This window comes from Epinephelus moara, chromosome 14, assembly GCF_006386435.1.
Source record: "Epinephelus moara isolate mb chromosome 14, YSFRI_EMoa_1.0, whole genome shotgun sequence".
Lineage (NCBI taxonomy): Eukaryota > Metazoa > Chordata > Actinopteri > Perciformes > Serranidae > Epinephelus > Epinephelus moara.
Window position 1 is genome coordinate 4,678,666 of NC_065519.1, and position 26,059 is coordinate 4,704,724.

General features: G+C 41.6%; 2 protein-coding genes across 10 annotated transcripts in view; both read left to right on the forward strand.

Annotated features, from left to right (window-relative positions):
* The window catches only part of mgaa (MAX dimerization protein MGA a), a 42,131-nt gene extending 28,895 nt beyond the window's left edge, over positions 1-13,236 (forward strand). For 6 of the 8 annotated variants that reach the window (XM_050062935.1, XM_050062930.1, XM_050062933.1 and 3 more), the window contains 11 exons: positions 31-333; positions 430-1,463; positions 1,823-1,948; positions 3,483-3,594; positions 3,906-4,087; positions 4,598-4,704; positions 6,466-6,574; positions 6,749-6,860; positions 7,030-7,689; positions 7,773-7,901; positions 9,427-13,236. In XM_050062935.1, coding sequence (XP_049918892.1) covers positions 31-333; positions 430-1,463; positions 1,823-1,948; positions 3,483-3,594; positions 3,906-4,087; positions 4,598-4,704; positions 6,466-6,574; positions 6,749-6,860; positions 7,030-7,689; positions 7,773-7,901; positions 9,427-10,382 — 3,830 coding nt within the window. In that variant the 3' untranslated portion in view covers positions 10,383-13,236. The remainder of the gene's footprint in view (positions 1-30; positions 334-429; positions 1,464-1,822; positions 1,949-3,482; positions 3,595-3,905; positions 4,088-4,597; positions 4,705-6,465; positions 6,575-6,748; positions 6,861-7,029; positions 7,690-7,772; positions 7,902-9,426) is intronic. The other 2 variants (XM_050062934.1, XM_050062932.1) reach the window with 2 other exon arrangements.
* Positions 13,237-16,130: 2,894 nt separating this feature from the next.
* The window catches only part of mapkbp1 (mitogen-activated protein kinase binding protein 1), a 59,101-nt gene continuing 49,172 nt past the window's right edge, over positions 16,131-26,059 (forward strand). The window contains exon 1 of one of the 2 annotated variants that reach the window (XM_050061904.1): positions 16,131-16,592. In XM_050061904.1, coding sequence (XP_049917861.1) covers positions 16,470-16,592 — 123 coding nt within the window. In that variant the 5' untranslated portion in view covers positions 16,131-16,469. The remainder of the gene's footprint in view (positions 16,593-26,059) is intronic. The other variant, XM_050061903.1, reaches the window with a different exon arrangement.

Here is a 26,059-nt window from a genome sequence, read left to right on the forward strand (position 1 = left end):
CTGTCCCTGCTGGTCTCTGGTGTGTTTCAGACTCTCAGGTCAGCAGCTCTGCGACTCCACCTGTGACAACGGCTCCTAAAGGCTCTCAGGTGTTCATGGTTCAGGTTCCACCTCCTCCTGCTCCTGGGAAACTACCTCTACCGGCCCAGCCACCCGGCCCACCACCCCCCTCCTCCTCCTCCATTGCCTACTCCTCTGGTCAGAGGATCGTCCTGCAGCCGGTCCAGATGGCGTCAGGACTCCAGTACTACCGCAAACCAGACGGTAAATTGGTCCGACTGGTTCCCCTCAGCCAGTTGAGATCAGTCAACTTGAACCAGTCCACTCCACGAGGTGAGTCTGCAGGACTGACAGGGGGGGCAGCTGGGTCTGTGTTCGACCAATCAGGTGGTTTCATTTTAATGGTTTACTGTCTCCTTCCTCCTCCAGCCTCGCCCTCAGTCCTCCCTGCTGCATCCCTTCAACCTCCAGTCGTCGCTGCTGGTAACCAAAAACCACCTCCGGCCACAGCCACCTCCACCCTCACCTCCCTCTCCCCTTTGTCCGGCCTCCAGTCTTTCAAGGTGTCCCCCCTCACTTCCCAGCTCCACCCTGCCTCTGGTTTCCTGTCTCAGAAGGGGACGTGCACCTTTAAAATCCTCCCCGCTAACAACAACATGGAGCCAATGATCATCACCTGTCCTAAAGTTCCTCCAAAGGTGGTGTCAGCTCCAGGCTCCTTCACTGTGCTCCAACCTCAACACCCCAACGCGACCCCAGTGAACCTCATCTCCCTCAAACCCTCCACAGGTCAGGGGGCTGAGCTCGGGGTCAAAACAGTGACTGTGTCCGCGGTCCCAGTGGGTCCTGGTGGGTTATCTGCTGTCCCAGTGCGTCCTGGTGGGTTATCGGCGGTCCCAGTGGGTCCTGGTGGGGTACCAGCGGTCCCAGTGGGTCCTGGTGGGTTATCTGCTGTCCCAGTGCGTCCTGGTGGGGTATCAGTGGTCCCAGTGGGTCCTGGTGGGTTATCAGCGGTCCCAGTGGGTCCTGGTGGGGTATCAGCGGTCCCAGTGGGTCCTGGTGGGTTATCAGCTGTTCCAGTGGGTCCTGGTGGCGTGTCTGCAGTCCCAGTGGGTCCTAGTGGGGTATCTGCGGTCCCAGTGGGTCCTGATGGGGTGATAGTCCACCAGAAACCTGCCGTCCAGATCCCTTACAGACCTCCTCCTCCAGCACCACCAGAGTCAGAGGTGACACCTGCCCCCCCACCAAAGCCGGAGCCGGCCTGCAACCTGTTGGACCTGGACATAATCTGTGTGGACTACGAGGAAGAGCTTGACGCCACAGAAACAGGGGGCGAGGTGAAGCAGCAACCGGATGTGGTGGAGGTGAAGGATTCGAGCAGCGAGACGGAGAACTCGTCAGATTTCAGTGACGAGTCGGCGGTCGAAGAAGAGAAAGAGCCGACTCCCATCCAGGTAAGAAATGTAGGTTAAAAACATTTGACACACTTTATCAGATTTTCAAGAAAAATAAACAGTACTTAATTATAACACTATACAAACATACGAGAGACAAATAAAAATACAATAAAATTGTAATAGATAGAAATAAAATCATAAATAAAAATAATGAACATATATATTTAAGAATTGGTAATGTTTCTCTCACAGTTAGTGAACACCAGTGTCCTTTTAATATCTGATGTCCGTCCAGAATAAACGTCCATAAATCCACTTTGAAATCATAAAAAAAGAGGCTGCAGAAGTTGCCTGAGATTCATCATGTTTTTAAGTTGGTCAGACAGATGTGAATATATTAAGTTTATCTTTGATGTGTTTGTCAGCTGCGTTTCAATCACAACATGTTGGAGAAGCAGCGTCGGAGGAAGTTACGGCAGCTGTTCGAAGATCTGAGGAGAGAAGTGGGACTGAGCAAAGAGAGGACGTCAAAGGTCTCCACGCTGAAGAAGGTTCGACTCTTCAACAAACACATGTTAATACTAAAAGTTTCCCCCTCTCCTACGTTCATTTGTTCCGCTGCCTCTTTCCCTTCTTTTATCTGAGTCCTCATTTCTCTTCTCAAGTTTTTCCTTCTTTTTACACATTGTACCAGTTACCAGTTTCTTAGTTGGTTAATTTGTTTTTAAGTTAGTTACTTAGTACGTTTTTGAGTTTATAAGCTAGTTTTTAAGTTAGTAAGTTGTTAAATTAGTTGTTAAGTTTGTAAGTTAGCTTGTAAGTTAGTTTGTAATCTAGTTATTTAGTAAGTTCATTAATTTATGTTAGATTATAAAGTAGTATGTTAGCAAGTAAGTTTGTAAGTTAGTTTGTAATGTAGTTACTTAGTAAGATTGTTAGTTTATAAGTTCGTTTGTAAATTAGTAAATTGGTAAATAAGTTAGTTGATACGTTTGTAAGTTAGCTTGTAAGTTTGTAAATTATTAGTAAGTTAGTTTTTAAGTTAGTTTGTAAGTTGGTTACTTACGAAGTCTGTAAATAAGTTTGTTTTGAAATTACTTGTGTGCAAGTTAGCTTTTACGTTAGTTAATTAGTAAGTTTGTTAGCTTGTAAGTTAGTTTCTAATCTAGTTACTTAGTAAGATTGTTAGTTTATTAGTTAGTTTGTAAATCAGTAAGTTGGTAAATAAGTTAGTTGTTAAGTCTGTAAGTTAGCTTGTAAATTAGTTTGTAATGTAGTTACTTAGTAAGTTTGTTAGTTTGTACATTAGTTTATGTTAGTTCGTAAATTATTAGTACGTAAGTAAGTTAGTTTGTAAATTAGTAAGTTGGTAAATAAATTAGTGAGTTAGTTAAGTTTGTAAGTTATCTTGTGAATTAGTTTGTCAGTTTGTAAATTATTAGCAAGTAGGTTTGTTAGTTTGTAAGTTAATTTGTAAGTTAGTTTGTAAGTTAGTTTGTTTTAAGTTGCTTCTTTGTTAGTTTATTGGTTTGTAAGTTTGTTAGCTCGTTTGTAAATAAATATGTTGCTAAGTTGCTACTTCGTTTGTTAGTTTGCAAGTCAGTTACTTAGTGAGTCTGTTAGTGTTTAAGTTAGTTTGTTAGTTTGTAAATTTGTAAGTTGGTTAATTCGTTAGTTGTTAAGTTTGGAAGTTAGCTTATAATTGAGTTAGTTTGTAATCTAGTTACTTAGTTTGTTAGTGAGTTAGATTTTTAAGTTAGTTTTTTTTGCAAGTTAACTTTTAAGTTAGTTTGTAAGTTAGTTTGAAAATTAATAAAATGGTAATTTAGTTAGTGGTTAGGTTTGTAATCTAGTCACTTAGTTTGTTGGTTTGTATGTTAGTTTATGTCAGTTTGTAAATTATTAGTAATTAAGTTCATTTTTAAGCTAGTTTGTAAGTTAGTTACTTATCAAGTCTGTTAGTGAATTCATTTTTAAGTTGATTTTTTGCAAGTTAGCTTTTAAGTTAGTCACTTAGTGTGTTAGTTTAAGTTAGTTGATCTGTTATCACAGTGTGGAGACAAACAGGTGTTGTGTTTTTTGCAGTCGGTGGAGGTGATCCAGGAGCTCTGGAGGACTGAGAAAAAACTAGAGAAGAAGAAGGAGAAACTACTCAAGAGGAGGGATAATTACCTCGCCATCATCGCTCCAATAACAGGTACGAATACTGAACTGTGTCACCAGAAACGCTCTGTTCATTGTCATCAGTCAGTGACTCAGGAACAGCAGGAAGATTTAGCTTTAAAATTGTCTGTACAGAGGCGCTGAACACATCAACGATTATACCTGAGACCGAGACACTGTAAAATCTCAGGTAGTGTCCTTTGCAGAGAGACCAGCTTTGTTTAAAGAAGGCTTTTATCAGAGATGGACTTTTATGTCTCACGAAGTCTGTTTGAGGAGTAGATTTGGTCATATTTAGTTTGAAGCCGCCTCCTCGTCTGACATCAGCTTTGTGTTTATGTTCAGAGGAGAGCAGACAGGTGAGCAGCACACGTCAGACATCACCTGAGCTGTCAGAGGGAGGAGGGACAGGAAGTAAGGACATAGAAGTGGTGGATCTGTTGGACGACACGGACGAACCGACGGAGAACTCGTCTGAGGAGGAGAGACCTGTTACCAAGACGACCAACGCTGTCACTGTCTCAGAGGTACAGATTGGTTATATTCTCTACTGAGATAGACAGAGATAAACTGGAAAATATATGAATAATGAAATGTTGGGGAAATAATTAAAACTCAGTGTGCTTAGTTTTATCAGTATTTAGTCTGTTTTTTTAAGTCTGGTTTTATTTCACAATGTTGCTGAAAAAAGTCACAGTATGACTTTTGCAAAAGGACATTTTTAAATAAAAATGTCTAAAGAAATGTGAATTTTGAGGAGCTGCGACCTTCGTGTCAAATTTCAGCCTCCGGGCAAAACCTGTGTTCGCCAAATGGCAGGGAAAGTTTTGTTGATCGTCTGACAGAGCCGCTGATCACAGCAAAAAATATTAATTCTACCCCCAATAAAAATTGTATTATTATGAAAATAAAGCTGATGGAGTCACATTTCATAATAATGAGCTGTGTTTTATTTCTTCACATTATTGTCAATTTATATATTTTTGATTACACAGATGATTGATAATGTTGTGTTTATGTGTGTGTGTTTGTGTCAGGCGGAGGATGAGGTTCAGATCGTTGCCGTGGAGACGGTGGAGGAGAGCAGTCGGCTGAATGCAGCTCAGAAGAAGCTGGCGAGGATCCTGAGGAAGGAGGACTCAGAGTAAGAACTGATGCACTTCCTGTCTGATCAGCTGACACTTTGACACATTTTTTACACACTTCCTTCGTGATCCAGTTTCCAGCTGCCGTCACAGTTATGATCATCATCCTTTTCTTACATTTTAAAACAGTAGAGACAGACTCAAAGTAAATTTAATATACTTTTAAAAGATCAAAGTCTTGACTGTTAAACCTTGTAACAGGCCGACCCTCCAGTGATTTAGTCTTTTCTTGAATAGCACTCATGATGGATTTCAGAGGTGAGATCTGACGGAGGTGACAAAAAGTTATATAATGTCACAGCAGTCGTAGTGAGGAGCCATTTTATTTTTCAGAGTTGCTAAGAGTTCGGTTACTGCTGATCAAAATAGTCATTTTTAAACCATAGGATTGGATTTAGAAGGGCTACAGTGTTGACGTGTGATGATTGAGACACATCTGACAACAATATAATGTAATGAACTTATCAAAAAATAAAAAGCTCACCTCAACTTGAGCAGCAGCTTTTCTGCCTTTAAGGAAACCAGGAAGTGAAGCAGGAGTCCTTGTGATGTAGCTGACGCCTTTTATGCCTGATTGAATTATGTTTTTGTTGTTGACAAAAATCTGGAACGTCTTTAGAGAACCAAAATTTCACACACAAAAAAATGAAAAAAAGATGATTTTATCAGTACATTTTTACACAGATTTTATCAGTACTGCAGTAAGTTTTAGATTTTGAAGGCTTTTAACACATTTTTAAATTGTGTAAAGTTGCGATTTTTTTGTCTGAAACACGGCTGTTTAGAAATTAAACTGAGAACAGGTCAAAAAATTTTATAAATCATATTAATTTCATATATTTAAATCCTTTGAAAAATAATACTTCACCCCAGAAACTGAATTAGTGTGGTGATAAGTTTTAATTTTAGGAATAGGTGATACATACCTTACATGTGTTTTACAGCTGCAATGATTAGTCAAGTAATTGTTAATTTGATCAACAGAAAATTAATCAGCAACTATTTTGATTAATCAATTAAAGATTTAAGTTGGTCGTCAAGCTGTTATATTAACAACTGTGATAATTTCATATTCTGACATGAGAGAAATGTGTTTGCTTTCTTTGGTCTCACATTATAGTCAGTATAATATTTTGGGTTTGGAAATACTGGTTGGACAAAAGAAGACATTTGATGACGTCACTTTAAGCTCCAGGATATTCAAACGGGCTTTTCTCACTGTCATAACTGTCCTGTTATTAACTGAGAAAATAATCTACAGATTAAATCAGTAACCAACATACTGTAATTATTAACTGTAGCTGTGATGCTGCCTCCTGCTTTTAAAACTCGACTCACTGTTTTGATGTCAGGAACATCGGTAATTTTACTTACATTTGTTTTTAAGGGAGATGTTATTCTGTTTACTGCTCAAGAAACTTTAATATTTATTTTATAAAATTATAATAAATTATTTCTATGCACTGTTATAAAGAACTACCATGTGAATCAATAAAGCACTGGACTGATGGGGAGTATTGATGAGAGTAGCAGACCTCCTCTAGGTGTTTGTTACAGTTAGAAATTAAAAGCTTTTCTTAAGAATGTCGTTTGCTGTATTTTCTTTGACAAGTAAAACTTTACAGAGTGCTTTATAGTTGTAGTAAAGACAACATAATGTATCTCAGTAAATATTTAAGACACACAAGAAGAGTGAGCCTTCTAGAATAAACAGGTGATTATCAGCTGACATGTTGTGTATGATTGTTTTCTCTCAACAGAAGCAGCGTGAAGAAGCTGGCCTATGTTCGGAGCCTCGCAGACGCCTTCAAAGCTCTCCAATCAGTCATGAACACCAACAACACTTCAAGGAGCTTTCTGCTGGAGCAGGTACGAGACAGAAACCAGACGAGCAGCTTCAGGCTGTGAATACACTCAATAAATATCTTCCTCAGTTCACGGTGGGAAACTGATTCAACACAGAATATCAGCAGGAGATGAAAGTTCTTTCAAACACTGACAGCGTCCTCACAGCACACTCTTTTTGTTTTTTCTGTGTTTCAGGCTAATCAGGAGATTCAGACTCTTCAGAGTGAAAATGGGAGACTGCGGAGTCTGAAGATCTGTCTGAACCAGCAGAGAGACGCCTACATCAGAGAGGTCTCCCAGAGATCAGGTGAGGATTCAGGTGATGGTGAGGATGATGAAGATGATAGTGATGATGCCTCCTAAGTTTTGGACAGCGCTGTCTGTTGGATCTTTTTTTCTGTTAGAAATGACTCCTGTGTGACGTGCTGCCAGAAGGTGGAGCTGTAACCTGTGTGTGTGTGTGTTTGTGGCTGCAGGTAAAAGCAAGGAGAGAATCCGGAGCATGCTTCAGCACCTGTCGTCCAAACAGAAGGAGATGGAGATGCAGGAGAGACTCCAAGCGGCCAATCAGCTGCAAGCAGCAGTAGGGGGTGGAGCCTGTTACTCTCCAACAGAAGACTCGACTGATGACGTCATCATAATCACATCCTCCAGCCTGCAGCAACAGTGCACTCCACAGGCTCCTCCCACTTTTGTTTCTGTCCCACCTACCAGCACACCTTCATCCACACCTGTCCAAACTCCTGTCCAAACACCTGTCCAAACACCTGGCCAAACTCCTGTCCAAACACCTGTCCAAACACCTGTCCAAACACCTGTCCAAACTCCTGTCCAAACACCTGTCCAAGCACCTGTCCAAACACCTGTCCAGCAGCCTCAGAGGGTCCTGCAGGTGTCAAGGCCCATCCTCTCTCCTCCTGGTGTGTCCCACAGTGTATCAGTGGTAAGGGACAGGCCGAGGACGGTCCCCAACATCCTGTCTCGCAGTAAGAATCCAGCTGCATCACAATCCATTAAGGCCGTGGTACCAGCAGAGGTTCTGTCCCTGGTCGGTACTGCGTTGCCGGGGCAACCAGTCCTGACCCTCAGCCAAATGATGACGGCACCTACATTACTGCAGACTTCTTCTACACCAGGTACTGACCCCTCACAGTCATTCTGCTCTCTGCCTCAATAAGCTTTTATTTTGTAGTTACACACATCCTTTTCCTGTCTGTAGGCGTGGCCTCAGTCACCCTCAACATCTCCAATCTGGCCAATCAGCAGATCCACCTCACCTCACTGCCCCACCCCCCAACCGGTAAGATCTACAGCAGCTCTGCCCCCCTCACCATCACTAACCTAACAGGTAACTCAACTAACTAACCAACTAACCAACCAACCATACATACAGGTAACTCAACTGACTGACTGACTAATATACATACAGGTAACTCAACTGACTGACTGACTGACTGACTGACTAACATACATACAGGTAACTCAACTAATTAACTAACCAACCAACCAACTAACCAACCAACCAACCAACCAACCAACCAACTATACATACAGGTAACTCAACTAACTAACTTACTTACTCAACGAATTAATCAACAGATTAACCTTACAGGTAACTGAAATAACTTGATTGTGTGATTGACATACTAACCTTACTAACTGACAGATGTACTAACTCAAGATACTAACTAACCAACTTACTGAATAACCAACTAATTAACTTACTAATTGATTAACTTGCGAACTAATTAACCTTACAGGTGACTCAACTAACAAGCCAACGAACTTACTAACTAAACCTAACCAACTAACTGACTTAACCAGCACAAAAATACATTTTTTAAATTTATTTAAAATTGAATTAATTTACTAACTGATTACTATCAACTATGTCACTAACTAATCGACTTATGAACTAACTGAAGATCATTAAGACGTCTTCAAATAATTAACTACCCTCACAGGTAACCAACTAACAATCTTTACAGGTAACTAACTTACAGATTAACTACCTAACACACTCACAAACTTACAAACACTTAACTAATTAACTAATGTACACTCTAAATAACAGACAAACTAACTAACTCACAAACATATAAAATAAACAAAACAAAAAACTAATTAGCTTACTAACAAAACTGACTCAAACACAAACTTACAAATTGACAAACTAAACAACTAACCAAAAGTAACTTACAAACTAAATAAGAGACCAGCTAACTGACTTTCAAAAAGCTATTTAACTTAACTACTTTAACTAACTACCTAACTAACTGACTGACTGACTGATGAACAAACTTATATAAACTAATATACTAACTTGCTAACTTAATTAACTAACTGTCTAACAAAACAGACTCACAAACTTACAAAATGACAACAAAACAACCAAGTAACTTCCAAACTAACTATATAACAGACCAACTAATTAACTCACTGAAAACTAACTTAACTGATGACTGACTGACTCACAAACACACTTACAAAATAACAAAACAACTAAGTAAATAAATAACTTGCAAACTAAAACTAATTAGCTAATTAAGTAACTTAAAAACTAACTAAATAACAGACCAACTAACTAGCTAACTTACAAACGAAATGCTAACTAACCAACCCCAATCAACTTAACCTTACTAAACATAATTTCCTAAACCCAACTAATTAAACCTACCTAGCTAAACCTAACTCACCTAACCAACTAACTAAACTTGACCAACTCATTAACTTAAATAAATTTACTAACAGACCTGCTGATTGATTATTACTGACCAGCTCACCGATCGACTCGTTAACTTATTGAAGGTCATTTAGATGTTTTCTGGTTTTATTTTCTGACCTTGGCTGATCTTCACTGCTTTTGTTTACAGCCACAGACCTCAACAACCTGCTGCAGCTGGTTCAACCATCAACTACACCACAACAACAACAACAACAACAACAACAACAACAGCTACTAATACAACCCCAACAACCACCACAAACTAAACAACAAATCCTACAAACACCACCACCACCACAACAACAACAAACACCACAACAACAAATACTACAGCCACCACAAGAAACACAACAACAACAGCCGCCGCCACCCCCCCAGCAGCAGCAGATCCCAGAGGGTCCTCCCCCTTCTCCTCCTGCTCCTCCTCCTGCTCCCCTCCTGGTGGTCTCTGCTGGATCAGACCCGATAACAGACCAGGACCAGCCTCCATTCCAGACTGACACTACATCTGAGGCTCCACGCTCCACCCAGGACCCTTTCTCCACTCCTTGCCCAGGAGCGAGTGCTGACCGTCAGACTGAGGTCACAGAGGCGGGGCCTGTGGGGGCGGAGCCGCAGCGGGAGACCAGAGATGACGAGAGTCTGACGTCGCTCCTCAACGAGATCGTCTTCCTCAACCAGCAGACCGTCTCCACAGCAGAGACGCCTTTATCAGGGAAACCGTCCCCAGGGGATGATGTAATGGACGAAGATGAGGAGTATGGACGCGCCAACAGCCCCTGGCTCCTGGAGCTGGACTCTGACTCTGATGAAACCATTGCCACGGAGATGGGGGCGGCAGCGGTTAATGACCACACGGACATGACACCTGGTGGACCGCAGCTTGGACCTGTTAATGGGAATGCTAAAGGTGGCGTCCTGGCTCCGCCCCCTCTCCTGCAAATGAAAGTGGGCGGGGCCAAGGTGGCGGACCCTGCCAGCTGTGATGAAGCAGCAGGAGGGGAAGGAGAAGGGGAAGGAGGGGGGAAGAGGGAGGGTGGCGTGGCCTGGAGGCCAATGCCGAGGCTGGTTCCTCTGGGGCTGAGAGGAAACCCACCCAGCTGACATTACACTGACTGATGATGATGTCACAGCAGAGTTAGGATCAGCTGACATCACACTGACTGATGATGATGTCACAGCAGAGTTAGGATCAGCTGACACCACACTGACTGATGTCACAGCAGAGTTAGGATCAGCTGACATCACACTGACTGATGATGATGTCACAGCAGAGCCAGGACTTCATTGGTCCCCTGCAAGCTGTTCTCTGATTGGCTGTTTTGAGTTTCATTTCAGCGGCAGTTTGTGTCGAGTTACTTCCTCTAGAGCAGAAACACCTGACGCACCTGAGGGCCAATCAGACGGCCGGCTGTTGCCTTGACGACACTTCATTGATGTTTACAGACAATCAGAGATTATGTTCACTACCTTTGTTTTATTTATTTTTGTCTTTGCATTTCACTGAATTTAAAGTCTAGCTCCGTCCGCTCGGGTTTCAGTTGACGCTCCGTCTGAAGGGAGCAACGTGCAACCACGGCAACTTTCTGGGGAAACGTTGACGATTCTCAGTTGCCATGAATGTTGCTCTTTAGTCTCATAGGAAGATTGTTGCCAGAAGAAATTTGAGTCCACGTTCAGTCAGACAACTGCTGATGTATTGAGTGCCTCTGTGGTATCCAAAGACCTGTGTGTGTGTGTGTGTGTGTGTGTGTGTGCAGACCTCAGTAATGTAAAAACCCAGTAGCCTCGGCTCTGGTTGATTTTAAACTTTTATGTTTTTCATATTTTCTATTGAAGCAGAGACTCTACAAATCAAACTACAGTTTTTACTTTTGTTTACTTTGTTTGTTGTGTATCAGGAACACTTAGGAGAATCAAGTGGAAATATTTTGAGAAAAATCATCAGTGTTTCCCACAGAAGGAAAATCTATGTGTGCCGGCAGCTGACGGGGCAGCTTAACTTAACTTAAACTTTTAACTTTTCAGTTTTTTGCCTGTGTGCCCTCTCTAAATTCTGAGTTTTTTTCTGGGTTCATGAACACACAAGTCGTGATTTTGCCAAATAGGACATGCTCCTGGATCAACAACCCACATCGTGTTCCTGGCCCAACATCGCAATCAACCAATCACAGCCCTCTGACATCATCAGTGTGCTGCTCCTGCACTTCTGTCAAAGTTGCTTTATGCTTCTTCAGAGCTAAGCTAGTTTTACAAATTAAACTTAGTACAACTGGAAAAAAAATCCTCAGTAACTAAATAAAATATTAGCAAGTTAGCTTGCTAACTAGGTTGGCTATGCTAACAAGTCAGCTTGCCAATAGGCTGGAATATAATTAAGTTAGCTTGCTAAATAGGTTGGCTATGCTAACAAGTCAGCTTGACAATAGCCTAAAATACTGCTCGTTAACATTAGGAGTGAGGATGATGTAATTTTTCAGTTGCAAAGACCTGCAAAGGACACATTTCCCCTCCTATTTAAAGCTATTTTTATTAAACAGCGTGGTTCTGCAATTTTGAAAAAAAAAAAAGGCTTTTTGAAAGGCTAAAAAAAGGAGGGAAAATGTGTCAATCGCAGGTATTTGCAACTGAAAAATTAAATTATCCACACTCTTAGTGAACAACATTTTAGCCTATTTTAGCTTATTTGCTAGCATAGCCTTCCTAGTTAGCAAGCTAACTCGCTGATATTTTAGCCTAGAGGCAAGCTTATTTATTAGCATAGCCAACCTAGTTAGCAAGCTAACTTGCTAACCCTCCAGTAGCTAACAGTGCTTTTGTTCAATGTTTCTGAGGATTTTGTTCAGTTGTATGAACTTTATTTTGGAAAACTAGCTTAGCTCTGAAGAAGCACAGGAGCAGCACACTGATGATGTCAGAGGGCTGTGATTGGTTGATTGCAGTGTTGGTACTGGAATGCGATGTGGGATCACGTTGTACCCGTGAACGCAGCACAGGCAGAAATTGTCCTTTTTTTTCTCAGCAGCAGTTTGTGGAGTTTTAAGTCGCGAATGGATAATTTATCAGTCGATTCGCTCAGATGAGATCAATGGATGAGAGGAGCAGCTGTTTGTGAAGCAAACTTAAACCCAGGGCAGTGAACGGTTAAGTTTCAATTTCTGTTTGCCTCTGTCTGTTTATGATGAATGGTCCAGCTCGAGATAGAGAATCGAAACGTGGCGGCAGTTGTTTTAATCATGACGGGCCGCCACAAATCAGTGAAACCCTGTAACATCACAAGAAAAATGATCTTTTTTTGTTGCAGAGGTAGCATCATCTGAGGCAGGAGGCGGGTTGAAGGTTGAGATGTTGTTTAAAAAGTTGTCATATTACAGCAACACTGACTCACTGTTTCTCAAACTAAATCTTACATTTGTTTTTCTGCCAGATGTGTGTGTGTGTGTGTGTGTGTGTGTGTGTGTGTGTGTGAGAGAGAGAGAGAGAGAGAGAGAGAGAGAGAGAGAGAGAGAGTACGGGGTTTCATTTTAAGGATTTTCATTTACATGCTTTCAGTTAAGTCCAACAGGAAGTAGAAACACCTCGGTCATGTTCAGATGAAGTATTCTGTTGTTTTAAAGGAAACACTTATATTAATCGTCTGAACGCTAAACTGCTGAATAAATAAGTTTTATTTCTTTTTTGGGGAATAAAAAGAGTCTGAGGTTAGGTCAGTTCTTCGTATCTAAACAATAAAAATACTAAGACTGTTTACAGGAAACAGCTGGCGCATCACCTGGACGACTAAAGGACCAGTCTGGTGTTTAAAAGCATCAGATGAAGCTGCTTCTCCTTGTGTTGCTGTTTGTACAGTGTACAGATGTTCTGTTGGGTCGAGGGTTCCTTTTTTTCCTAAATTTGTATTTTTGTACGCGTTAAAGAACCTCCGATGTAAATAAATGTTCTCTGAAGGAAGGCGCCTCACATTACATGCAACACTCAATATAAATAAAGTTTAAATACAAACTTCTGACTTTTGACTTGGTTTTTAAATTGCACAAATAAAACAAGATTTTGTTTTAACTGTTATAATTTGAGATTTAGACTTATCAACTGAGAGAGGAGCCAAAATATTAAACTTTCCTATACGTACTCCCTGAACGCATCATGGTGACATTTTTTGTATGAAAGCAAAACAAAAAAGAAAAAAAAGTAAACTAAAAACTTTCTTAAAAGCAATGATTCCCTAACTGAAATTGAATCAGTGTTGACTTCTTGACATTTCATTTTTATATACTGACTTTATACAGTAAATATACTCATTGGGCACTTTATTAGGTACACCCTGCTAGTACCAGGTTGGACCCCCTTTTTAATTCTTGGTGTCACAGATTCAACAAGGTGCTGGAAACATTCCTCAGAGATGTTGGTCCATATTGACATGATGACATCACACAGTTGCTGCAGATTTGTCGGCTGCACATCCATGATGAGAATCTCCCGTTCCAGCACATCCCAAAGGTGCTCTATTGGACTGAGATCTGGTGACTGTGGAGGCCATTGGAGTACAGTGAACTCATTGTCATGTTTGAGATGATGTGAGCTTTGTGACATGGTGCGTTATCCTGCTGGAAGTAGCCATCAGAAGATGGGTACACTGTGGTCATAAAGGGATGGACACGCTCAGCAACAATACTCAGGTAGGCTGTGGTGTTTAAACCATGCTCAGTTGGTACTAAGAAAATCTCCCCCACACCATTACACCACCAGCAGCAGCCTGAAGCGTTGATACAAGGCAGGATGGATCCATGCTTCCATCTGAATGTGGTTTTTCCAATCTTCTATTGTCCAGTTTTGGTGAGAAAACCCGTGTGAATTGTAGCCTCAGTTTCCTGTTGTTAGCTGACAGGAGTGGCACCTGGTGTGGTCTTCTGCTGCTGTAGCCCATCTGCTTCAAGGTTGGACAAGGTGTTGTTGCTTCAGAGATGGTCTTCTGCACACCTTGGTTGGAACCAGTGCTTATTTGACTTCCTGTTGCCTTTCTATCATCTTGAACCAGTCTGGCCATTCTCCTCTGACCTCTGGCATCAACAAGGCATTTTGGCTCACTGGATATTTTCTCTTTTTGGGACCATCCTCTGTAAACCCTAGAGATGGTTGTGCTGAAAATCCCAGTAAATACTCAGACCAGCCCGTCTGGCACCAACAACCATGCCACGTTCAAAGTCACTTAAATCACCTTTCTTCATCATTCTGATGCTCCGTTTGAACTTCAGCAGCTCGTCTTCACCATGTCTACATGACTAAATGCTGCCACGTGATTGGCTGATTAGATATTTACATTAATGTACATTTGGACACTTATACCAAATAAGGTGACCAGTGAGTGTATTTTACTAACATATTTCAGGATGCAAGGGGTTTGAATTGAAACATTGTTGTATCTTCTAGTGTTCACAATTAAGGTAGAAAATTAAGTCCAATAAAAAAAAATGTAAAAAACGTGATGACTGGAAATTTCTAGAATTTTAAAATATAAAAAATTCTAAGTTGTTTTAGTTGGTCGAGCCAACTCTGATTTATTTTTATTTCTTATTTTACAAACATCTGGACCTACGGTTTTGAATATACGTGTGTGTGTGTGTGTGTGTGTGTGTGTACTCAACAGCAGCAATTACATTTCACAATAACAAAGTTGTTTGTAATATTCAAATTATTTTAGTGTTTCTTTGCCTCATGTTCTCTTTTTAACTCCTATTTGAAGTGAGCAAATAATAATAAACAACATCAGATATTTGGATAAACATATCTACTTGAGATCAATATCAAAATAAAATTAATAAATAACATCACATTTTGGGGTAAATATGTCTACTTGAAATGACTTATCAAAATGAAATAAATCACCAGAGAAGATGTTCAGTGTAAATCTGCAGTTTGTGTTTCTGCCGCTGGGGCGCGCCGCCGCTTCACTCTGTGTTCACTCTGCAGCGTGGACGCGTCAGATGCGTCACATGCGTCAATATCAGTCAGACACGACGACACCGGAAGTAAAGGGGATTTACCGTCAAAGTAAAAGCACGGTGTTGTCTTTTAAGTGTTTTTGTTTTTACATTTCAGATAATAGAAAAACACTACAAACCTACTTTATTAAGATTCAGATACTTTTCTGGAGTCAAAATAATGAGACAACAATATAAAATACTTCATCACAAATAAAAGCCCTGCACCAGAATTACAAACTGCTTTATAAAGTAGACTATATTATTAGATTTATGTTACATGTTATTATTAGTATTTTAAAACTTAATTTTCTTTAAAAGTGTTTTAAAGTTAGTGCAATCAGAGTAACTTTTAAAAATCTAACAACTAATTTATGGTGGAGGGAGGGTCATACATTTTAGCCAGGTCACTCACAGAAAAATATTTGTAGCATCGAGGAAGGTAAAAATAGAAATTAACAAATACACCTAATAAATAGGCAGATAAATGAATAAAGTCACACCCCAGCTCTATCCTCCCCTCCTCCGATTAGTAAAGAATAGTCCCTAACAAAAAATAAATACATTAAAAAAAATATGTTCATATGTTTGGAAATATGGAGTAGAAATTCATTCGTTCAGTCATTCATTCAACCTTTATTTATTGTTGAAGAATCATTCAGGGCTTGCCCTCATTTTCAATGATGAGGAGAGTACAAAAAGACTAATTTAATGCAGTCAAACGGAACAATAAAAAAGACAGTATGCTAACACAATTTAATTTGAGGACGTTGGGACTTAATTGTCATCTTGTTTGAGGACATTGGGACTTAAAAGTTTGGGTCTCAGGAGGATATAAAGAAAGAGCCCCCAATAGGAGCAGTTTTATTCTGAAAATCCTGACCGGAAGTTCTTGTGTCGTTGCCGCATGCGGTCTTGACGCTGGCGGTGGGTCCGTCGGCTCAGTCCGGTCTGGCTCGTGTTGAAGCCGCTTCGTGTCTTCGCTGCGGCGGAGGAATAAGATGCGGAGCAGCAGCGGAACCGGAGCCCGTGACCCGGATCAGCCCAGAACCAGAACCAGAGCCCGGCCAGCTGAACCCTCCCCCGGCACGGCACGGCTCGGCCCGCAGACAGCATGACAGCAGCAGCGGCAGCGCCGGTAGCGGAGGAGCGAGCGACAGAGAAAGGCTCCAGCCGCTGAGAGAGGCAGTTAGCCGGGGAAGCTAAAGGCGCGATGACCGCGGAGGGAAGCGGAACGATCCGCAGCCGCATCAAGAACCTGCTGCGCTCCCCGTCCATCAAACTGAGGAGGAGGAGCGGCGGCACCGCGCGGCACAAAGAGGACCTCAGCGACAAGGTGCGCGCTCACTCACACACACACACACACACACACACACACACTGTTCATCAGCTGCTACCATTAAAATAATTTAACTAAATTATTGTTCTCATATAAACATCATTAGATTTAATGTTCTTTATCAGATTTGACTGAGACATAAAAATAATATTATTATCTTATCTTTGATTACTGCAGTAATGTAGGACACTTGGGGACTGTATTATTCATCAGAGGATGGGGGCGGCTAGCTCCTCAATGCTACAAATATTTTTCCGTGAGCCTCCCTGACTGGTGGAGAATGCATAACCCTCCCTCCACTGTAAATGAGTTATTAGATTTTAAAAACTTAAGCAGGATTTATACTTGTGCGTCAGCTCTATACATAGCCTACGCTGTAGCCTACACTGTTGTGAGCATTTATACTTGTGTAGTGTGTCTGTGTCACTTTGCAGTTACAACTCCAAAACAGAGTTTCGGGGGAGTTTCTGTGAAGTGTTGCAAAGTTTAGTTGATTCAAAACACACATTAAACACACATTAAACATGGCTTAATAGAGACAGTTTCAAACACAAGTACACAAATCAGCTTCACTATAACTCGCAGCATTCACAGACAAACACTTGTCTTTATCTGGACACATTTTCCCCACAAATACAACATGCTAACGTTTTTAGCACAAGCCTATGGCATTTTACTTTGTATAAATTAGCCTAGCAGCTAGCAAAGATTTCCTCTGCTCATATGAAGCCAGGATAAATCACACACAAGACTTAAAATGCTATTTTTGTGGAGGCTTTATTGTCTTAACAATTTATTGTTTCTTATCTGTGAAATTAAAGTAAATTAAAGCTTTGTTTCCACTGAGGGAAATGGTTTCAGCTTACAGAAACAGACAGGAGGTCTGCGTTGCCACGACATGTAGTTACATTTCTGGGGAGGTGCACGTCAGGCTACGGTGTAGGGTACGTTGTAGGCTCTATGTCAACGCAGAACCTATGCTGTATGGCGTCTCTTTGACGCAGAAGTATAAATTCCACAATAGAGCCGCTACAGAGGCCCTTTTTTATGCCATCTTTGCAATAATGGTGGCATCGTGCTTCTCCAGTGTGTGATTATAGACAGCATGTTGGCATCGTGGAATCAAAAGGAGCATGATGGGCATAACGTGGAACTCAACAGCGTTGGCCTCTAGTGTGATATAACATATGTGTCAGCAGCACTTGACAAACAATAACAATGAAATAATATGACAGTAACAGTAATTTACCGTCCCTGTTATATAACGGCTGATCTCGTCCTCTGCTCGGAGGGTAAGGAGCTCCTGCACCTCATTGTTTTCCCAATTTGCAGAAATTTTCAGCTGTCTTTGAGTTAGCTGCTAACTGCTACAAGGCGCTTTTTAAATCTCCAGCGGTGGGTCGCATGCATAACACATCATGAAGATGTCAGACCTGTGCCGCCCATGAACCCGTCCTGTGGGTTGTTCCTTTTATATAGACCTCATTTTGGCACTGTTACTACCTCTGCTGATGGCTCAGAGGCGAGACCACTCTCTCCCCCCATTCCATGATTGTGCCTTTTGTGCAGAACTGTGAGGCGGCATAAGAGATGCGATATAAAATTTACAACAAAAATATAAAGTTTTAAGAAATGTGTTAGATGATTTTACCTTTAGCACACAGATTTTGAGCTAAAGAAAAATTCTTTATTTACAAAAATCATCTTGTTTTTAAAAACAAAAACAAAAAACCATGTCCTCACTTTGTCTATAAATCTAACTGGTCCTCAGTATGAGTGCGTGACAGGTTTACTGCACACACACACACACACACACACACACACACACACGCACACAATCACAGAGGTGACTGCATTCTGCTGTGTTGGCATATTACTCTCGCTCTCACACACACACACACACACACACACACACACACACACACACACACACGAAGAGGCATGGATGCAGCAGACCTCTGCAGTTTGTTCAGTTCAGCTGGAGTCAATAAAGTTTCACACATCAGATTCAATTTCACACTTCAGTTCAGTTTTTATTGGTTTGGATGCAGAACAGGACAAATTATTAAAAACAACAACATGAATCAGACAGTGAGGAGTAAACAGTGACCAGGTGTGAATGTTCCTGCAGATAAAACAAATAAAACAAACACTTCATCTGAAATGTTTTGACACAACGACAGCCTCAGCCCGAGCAGCTTCTTTACATCCAGTCATTAACACCAGTGAGCCCTGCAGACATGGAGACTTTATACTGGCCCATTACTGGGTCTAAACTGGGTGTCTGATTTCATCACAGTACAATATTCTATCAGTTCGTTGGACAGCGATATGATATTTGTTGATGTCACAAATCTGTCACAGCATGATTTTGATTCGATCCAGTTCAGAGGTCTGTGATCGATATCAGACAACGTCAGTTAATGTCCTCGTCGTCTTTTTCTTGGCTCCTTTTATTATCCGTCTGGTGCTATGCTGCTAGCGGTGTTTGAATGTTCAGGAAGGAGGTGTGCTCGGATGGAAATGGGAGTTTCAAAATAAAGGTGTATCTTATCCTCCTGTGATCCTGCGTCCTCATATGAGGATGTTACACTTTGGGATCGCTGCTCTGTATACTTCCTTCTGCTTAAGTAAGACCTGTTTTCCTCGGCCATGGACTCTTTTTTTTGTGTTATCTTGTGGTTGTAAACCAGAGTCCTGCCTGTTGAAACTGGGTCCTGGCTAGGTTAACTGGGTCCTGATTAGGTTGGTGGATCCTAACTGGGTTATCTGGGTCCTTATTAGCTTAGCTAGGTCCTGACTGGTTTACCTGGATCCTGACTGTGGTAACGGGTCCTTTACTGGGTTATTTGGGTCCTGACTGGGTTAACTGGGCCCTGACTGGGTTATGTGGGTCCTGACCAGGTAACCTGGGTCTTGACTGGGTTATCTGGGTCCTGACTGGGTTATCTGGGCCCTGACTGGGTTATGTGGGCCTTGACTGGGTTATCTGGGCCCTGACTGGGTTATGTGGGTCTTGACTGGGTTATGTGGGCCCTGACTGGGTTATGTGGGTCTTGACTGGGTTATGTGGGCCCTGACCAGGTAACCTGGGTCTTGACTGGGTTATCTGGGTCCTGACTGGGTTATGTGGGCCCTGACTGGGTTATGTGGGCCTTGACTGGGTTATCTGGGCCCTGACTGGGTTATCTGGGTCCTGACTGGGTTATGTGGGTCCTGACTGGGTTATCTGGGTCCTGACTGGGTTATGTGGGTCCTGACTGGGTTATCTGGGTCCTGACTGGGTTATGTGGGTCCTGACTGGGTTATCTGGGTCCTGACTGGGTTATGTGGGTCCTGACTGGGTTATCTGGGTCCTGACTGGGTTATGTGGGTCCTGACTGGGTTATCTGGGTCCTGACTGGGTTATGTGGGTCCTGACTGGGTTATCTGGGTCCTGACTGGGTTATGTGGGTCCTGACTGGGTTATCTGGGTCCTGACTGGGTTATGTGGGTCCTGACTGGGTTATCTGGGTCCTGACTGGGTTATGTGGGCCTTGACTGGGTTATGTGGGCCTTGACTGGGTTATCTGGGTCCTGACTGGGTTATCTGGGTCGACTGGGTTATCTGGGTCCTGACTGGGTTATCTGGGTCCTGACTGGGTTATCTGGGTCCTGACTGGTTTACCTGGCTCCTGACTGTGGTAACTGTGTCTTGACTATTATAACTGGGCCCTTACTGGGTTACCTGATTGGGTCTTGAAATCTGGCACAGACACACTTTGGGAAAATATCTAACATTATAACTTTGAAATGTTTAGTTCATGTGAAACATTTGATTAAAAAAACAAAAAAGAGGATATATGTATATTCCATTTTTTTACACTGCACCTCTTTGATGTCCAGCTTGTGTTGCTTTCACACCAAATACTGAGATACAGACATTTTCTTTTTCTACTATATTTAGTCTTCGTGTTTCTTCTTTAGATGTGATGGAATATGAAACAGTCCCATCATGTGTCCAAAGACTAAATAAAGGACGATAAGAAAAACTTACAGTTTGATCGGTTTTGATAATGTCTCCAGGTTTGTGTTGAGGGGAGACCAGAGAAGACTTCGACCAACAGGAAGTCAGAATGTTTCTGCTGTGGGCAGAGAAAGTCTCCTGAGTGCAGAGCTGTGGGTTCATTCAGTCGACTCAGTGAAACAGAAATAATACAGACACAGTGAGCATCCTGTCTGTCAGGTTGTTCCTGTCTGTTTGTCCCTGCAGGGCTTCTGTCCGTCTCTCGGCACTTTCATTCAGCCATTAAAACTCCCAGAATGCTTTGTGCTGTATTTGAACTGTGTGTGTAAACGTGATCTCAGTCTTCAGTGTGTTTGGCATTATGTGTGCAGTAATTTCTAACCTGAGGGTCTGGGGCCTCTAAAGGGTCACATGAAGAATGTTCAAGGGTCACATGATGGTGAACATGAGAAGAGCACTGGCAGCAGGGCGCTCTTTGATGACATCACAAACGTTGATTGGCTGAGGCAGTTGTTGTCTCAGGGCTATCATACAAAATGTTGTTCTCAGGACAACGACCACTTGGCAAAATCAGGACGTGCTTCTCATTTATCCAGTATTTTTCGCCCGTCCCAGTGATTGGCACATCTGGGTGATGTTAGTGTCTGTTGGATATGTTTCCAATCACATCTCCTACAACTGCAGAGAAACACTGGCACAGTCCTGTTCTTATGTATAACTCTCTCTCCAGATGCTGTAGCTGACAGGCATACCGGGAACCGGCAGCTCCGGTGTCTTAATTTGCCTTGTCATGGTGACTGACTCGCACGCCATTCTGTTTGTTGTCCTCAATATTTGTTTATTGTGTTTCGTATCATAGACTTACAAATATTTATCTGACTTTGATCCTCTGCCTGACCGTCCCTGTGTCCAAGGCTGTTCATTTATTTCAAAAGGTCCAGGCTATTCAGTTGTCCCACATCATCACAATATCGTTAACATAACATAAGCTAGTGGATTTTTAATACAAGGTGGTAACCACTGTGTGTGATGAATGGGTCAGACCTGCAGCACTGGATTTGAAATGAACTGTAATAAACAGTCAGTTCTTTTGATGTCATTTTGGTCAAAGTAGAGCAAACATAGTATAATAAGTAACTAATTACTCTACACAGAGAGTAATACTGTAAATGAAAGCAACTAGTTATATGTAATACTTTATATTTTGAGAGTAACTTCCCCAACACTGGTAGTTAGTGTTATTTTGTGACTCTGGTGAATCTTACCTAACCCTTTAAAACACCAAACCAGTTGATGTCTGTGGGAGACGTGAGAACAATAGAGACGACTGCAGCTGTTAATAGTTCATCTTATTGTCTGGTACAGTAGATACCATCACGTCCAGCAGGCCTCACTGTGTGTGTGAAGATCTATCTGTCAATAACCTGATTCTGTGGTCATTTTGTCGAAGTTAAAGACTTTTATTTTGTTGGTTTTCTTCTTTTGATTATTTTAATAATTTATCTTTTTTTCTAGCTATCCTCATTCAGAGGCAGAGAAAACACTTTGAACCCAAACACTTTGTCTGGACTTGCATGCCTGAGGACAGAGTGTGTGACTGTGTGTGTGCGTGTGTGTGCAGTAATTATGTCCTCAGGGAAACACTTCAGATCTCTACAGTCTGAATCTTTGACCTCAGACATCTGAGAAACATCTGTGTTCACCAACAGATGCAGGACACGTAATATCCGCAGTATCAGCAGTATCTGTAGCATCTGTACTATCTGCAGTATCTACAGTATCTGTGGTATCCGCAGTATGTGTAGTATGTGCAGTAGGCTTGGCCGGTGTTATGGTATACCAGAGTATTTAGAAATCCTGACGGTATGATTTTAATATACCGTCAAAATACAGGCGCCACCAGAGCTGCCTTTTCCATCAGTCGCTACTGGTAGTGCTGCAAATGAATACATCATACACCATATACCCCGGTGAAATTTCAGCAAGGTATGAAAAATATACACACCCAAGCCTAATGTGTAGTATCTGCAGTTTGTGTAGTAACAGTGGTGGAAATAGCACTCTGATTCTTTTTTCCCACTTGTTGTTTGATCCATTTATACAGCAGAGAAAAGACTGTAGATAGTAAATATTTTTGCTGTATATGATTATTTTTATATTTAGTTATCACTCTTCTAATAGAGTGCTGCAGGTATGAAGTTTTTCTGTAGGCCAACATGGCAGTTAGTGTGGCCCTGGTTCCCTCATCAAAAAGCCTCTATGGGATTTTTCCATTGGTTTTTGAATTATTGCAGAAAATAAACCCTGTGGCAAATGAACTTTTATGATAGTTACACTCTTTGTTAGGCTAGATGATCTTCACATATTAAGACCACTTTTATGATCTTTGAAACAGAAATGCAATCACCAGAAGGAAGTAGGCTAATGTTGGGCTATAAATGAACTATACCACAGTTGTATGACTTAAATGTTACCACCGCAATGACACATAAAGATGTGTTCTGTGTGATGACGTTCTGTAGTCTCATTTAGCCATTTGTTAGCAACCACCTTTTGAGGACACATAAAAGCTTCAAATTTCATTAGCTGGGTATTTACTGATGTGTTTTATATCATAGAACAAAACATGAAAGTCTCTTAAACTGGTCTCAACCACAGACCTTATTTCAGGCATCTAACCAAAAGCACATACAAAAAACCATTGACTTCAAGATGAGGGAACAGGGAGTGGAAAAATGCTGACTAATTACTCATTTTGTGGTTTTAGGACTCATGCCTGGGCACGCTAATAGAGTGTGCCAGTAAACCCGGAACTCCATTAGCGCTTTTAGCACTTCCGGTTCTCTCGTCTAAAAGTCAATACGTTTTTTGAATGGGATTTTGGTAAAATGCCTCAAATAAGGTCTGTGGTTAACAAAAGCTTTAGTGAGTTTCAGGTTTTGTTCTACGACATAAAACACGTCAGTAAATACCCTACTTGTGAATTTTGAAGCTTTTACGTGTCGTAAAAAAGGCGGTTGCTAACAAGTTGCTCAATACGACTACAAACCCTGTCGGGGACATTAAACGTCATCACCCCCGAACAGGCGAGAGTGCTGGCAGTCCGCCATTACAGCTTCTTATTTAGCTTAAACAGTCCGATTTCCCCATTATACAATGTTTTTAAAATAAAGCGGCCGAAATCAGTTGAAAGCTTAGTGGCGGTGACGTCAAGAGTCATGCGACCGTGGAGTAGTCATGTAGTCCGTTAAAGCCTAACGTTAGCTTTTTACTTCTGGCGATCGCATTTAAGCTTCAAATGCGGTATGAAAGGTGTTCATATGTGAAGATTATCTCGCTGAACAAAACCTGTAAGTATCATAAACTTGTGTTAGCCACAGAGCTTATTTTCTGACATAATCCAAAACGCAATGCAAAAATCACATAAACTTTCTCTTCCGGGAACCAGCGCGATGCTAAACTTCCGGGTTTTGACGTCAGCCCTGGCACACTCTATAGGACCAATAATGACTACAGTCATTTCTGGCTCCTGATTAGTTGAAATCACACTCAGTTAATGTAGCTGAAGTGGTGGAAAGCTAATGTTAGTAGCTAATGTCAGCAGCTAATGTTAGCTGTCAGCAACTAGTGTTAGCAACTAATGTTAGCAGCTATTGTCAGCAATTAGTGTTAGCAGCTAACATTAGTTGCTAACATTAGCAACTGTTAGCAGCTATTGTCAGCAACTAGTGTTAGCAGCTAACATTAGCAACTGTTAGCAGCTATTGTCAGCAACTAATGTTAGCAGCTAATGTTAGCAATTATTATTAGCAGCTATTGTCAGCAACTAATGTTAGCAGCTAATTTTAGCAAACAATGCAAGGAACTAATGTTTGCAGCCAATGTTAGCAGCTAATGTTACTGATGTTGGCAACCAATGCCAGCAACTAATATTTGCAGCTAATGTTAGCAACTATTTTCAGCAACTAGCCTAATGTCAGCAGCTAACTTTAGCAACTAATGTGAGCAGCTAACTTTAGCAGCTAATGTTAGCAGCTAACTTTAGCAGCTAATGTCAGCAACTAATGTAAACAGTAAATGTCAGCAACTGATTTTTAGCAGCAAATGTCAGCAACTGATGTTAATGTTGTCAGCAAATGTCAGTCATTAATATTAGCACTTAATGTTAGCAGTCAATTTTAGTAGCTAATGTTAGCAGCTCACGCCAGCAGCAAATGTCAGCAATTAATATTAGCACCTAACAGTAGAAACCAATTTTAGCAGCTAATGTTATCGACTAATGTCAACACCTAATGTTAGCACCTAATGTTAACAGCTAATGTTAGCACCTAATGTTAGCAGCTAATCTCAGCAGCTAATGTTAGCAGACAGGTCATTTCTACCTGCAGAGCTAACTCTGTGCAGCCTGTGTTAGCATTAGCACTGCTGCTACCTGTTTGTCACTGGAGTTTGTGTCATGTTAGTTAGCTGTCAGCCAGAGCTAACAGATGTGTGTCAGAGGTTTTGGAAATGTGAGGATGGGTGTTACATTTATGTTCACCTCTGTACAGTCATTTTAGTGTTTCAGGAAGTAGCTTTGTTTTTAAATACTAATGAAAAAGTCCATATTGAAGCCATCAGGAGGCAGCAGTGATGAGTTTTTTAGTAGCTGCTGCAGATACATCCTGGATTCTTTCTGGATAAACATGATTTATCAGCTGTTTATAATCCAAAAGTTGTTTTGACAGCAGCATGTAGAGTTTCTCTCCACGTGTCAGCTGACTGCAGGAGGATTCCTGAAGGTCTGTGAGTCAGTTTGAGTCTGTAGATGGCGAGGAGACGACGGTAGGTTCAGTCCGTGACTCATCTCTGCTGAATCGAGTCAGCTGGTGTATTTTTATTATCAGTTTACTGTGATAGAACGAATGTGTTCACCCAGAGCTGAGAGGAGGGAAACCTGTGAAAACATGAACAGAGTTTGGTGTAGAGGGAGGGAGAGTCATGTGAGAGGAGGACACACAGTGCAGAGTCTGTGCTGGAGTCTGCTGCTGTTAGCTTAGCATGGAGCTGCAGCACAGCCAGCTCATTACATGCTAACTTGCTAACATGCTAATGACCGTGAGGTTTCACAGACTGACTGAGGAAACGCTCAGCTGTGAGGAAGATGAGTTCAACTGAGGGTTAGGCAGGAGACAGGCAGAGAGAGACACTGATGGACTAAACTACAATCTGATTGGACAGGAGACTCCCTCTGGTTGTGTAGAGGTTCGGGACACTTTCCAGCCGCATGGAGCGTGAAGTAAGTGTGATGTAAAAGTAAAACCAGGTGGATTTAAAGGTCAAGTCTGGTGCACTGTCTGACTTCCTGTCTGTGGCTCTCAGACTTGGACGGACTGGGAGGCTCTGAGTTTTTTTCATTTTGGTACATTTTATTTAAATTAGCTAGAGCTGCAAAGATTAGTCAGTCACTCAATTATTT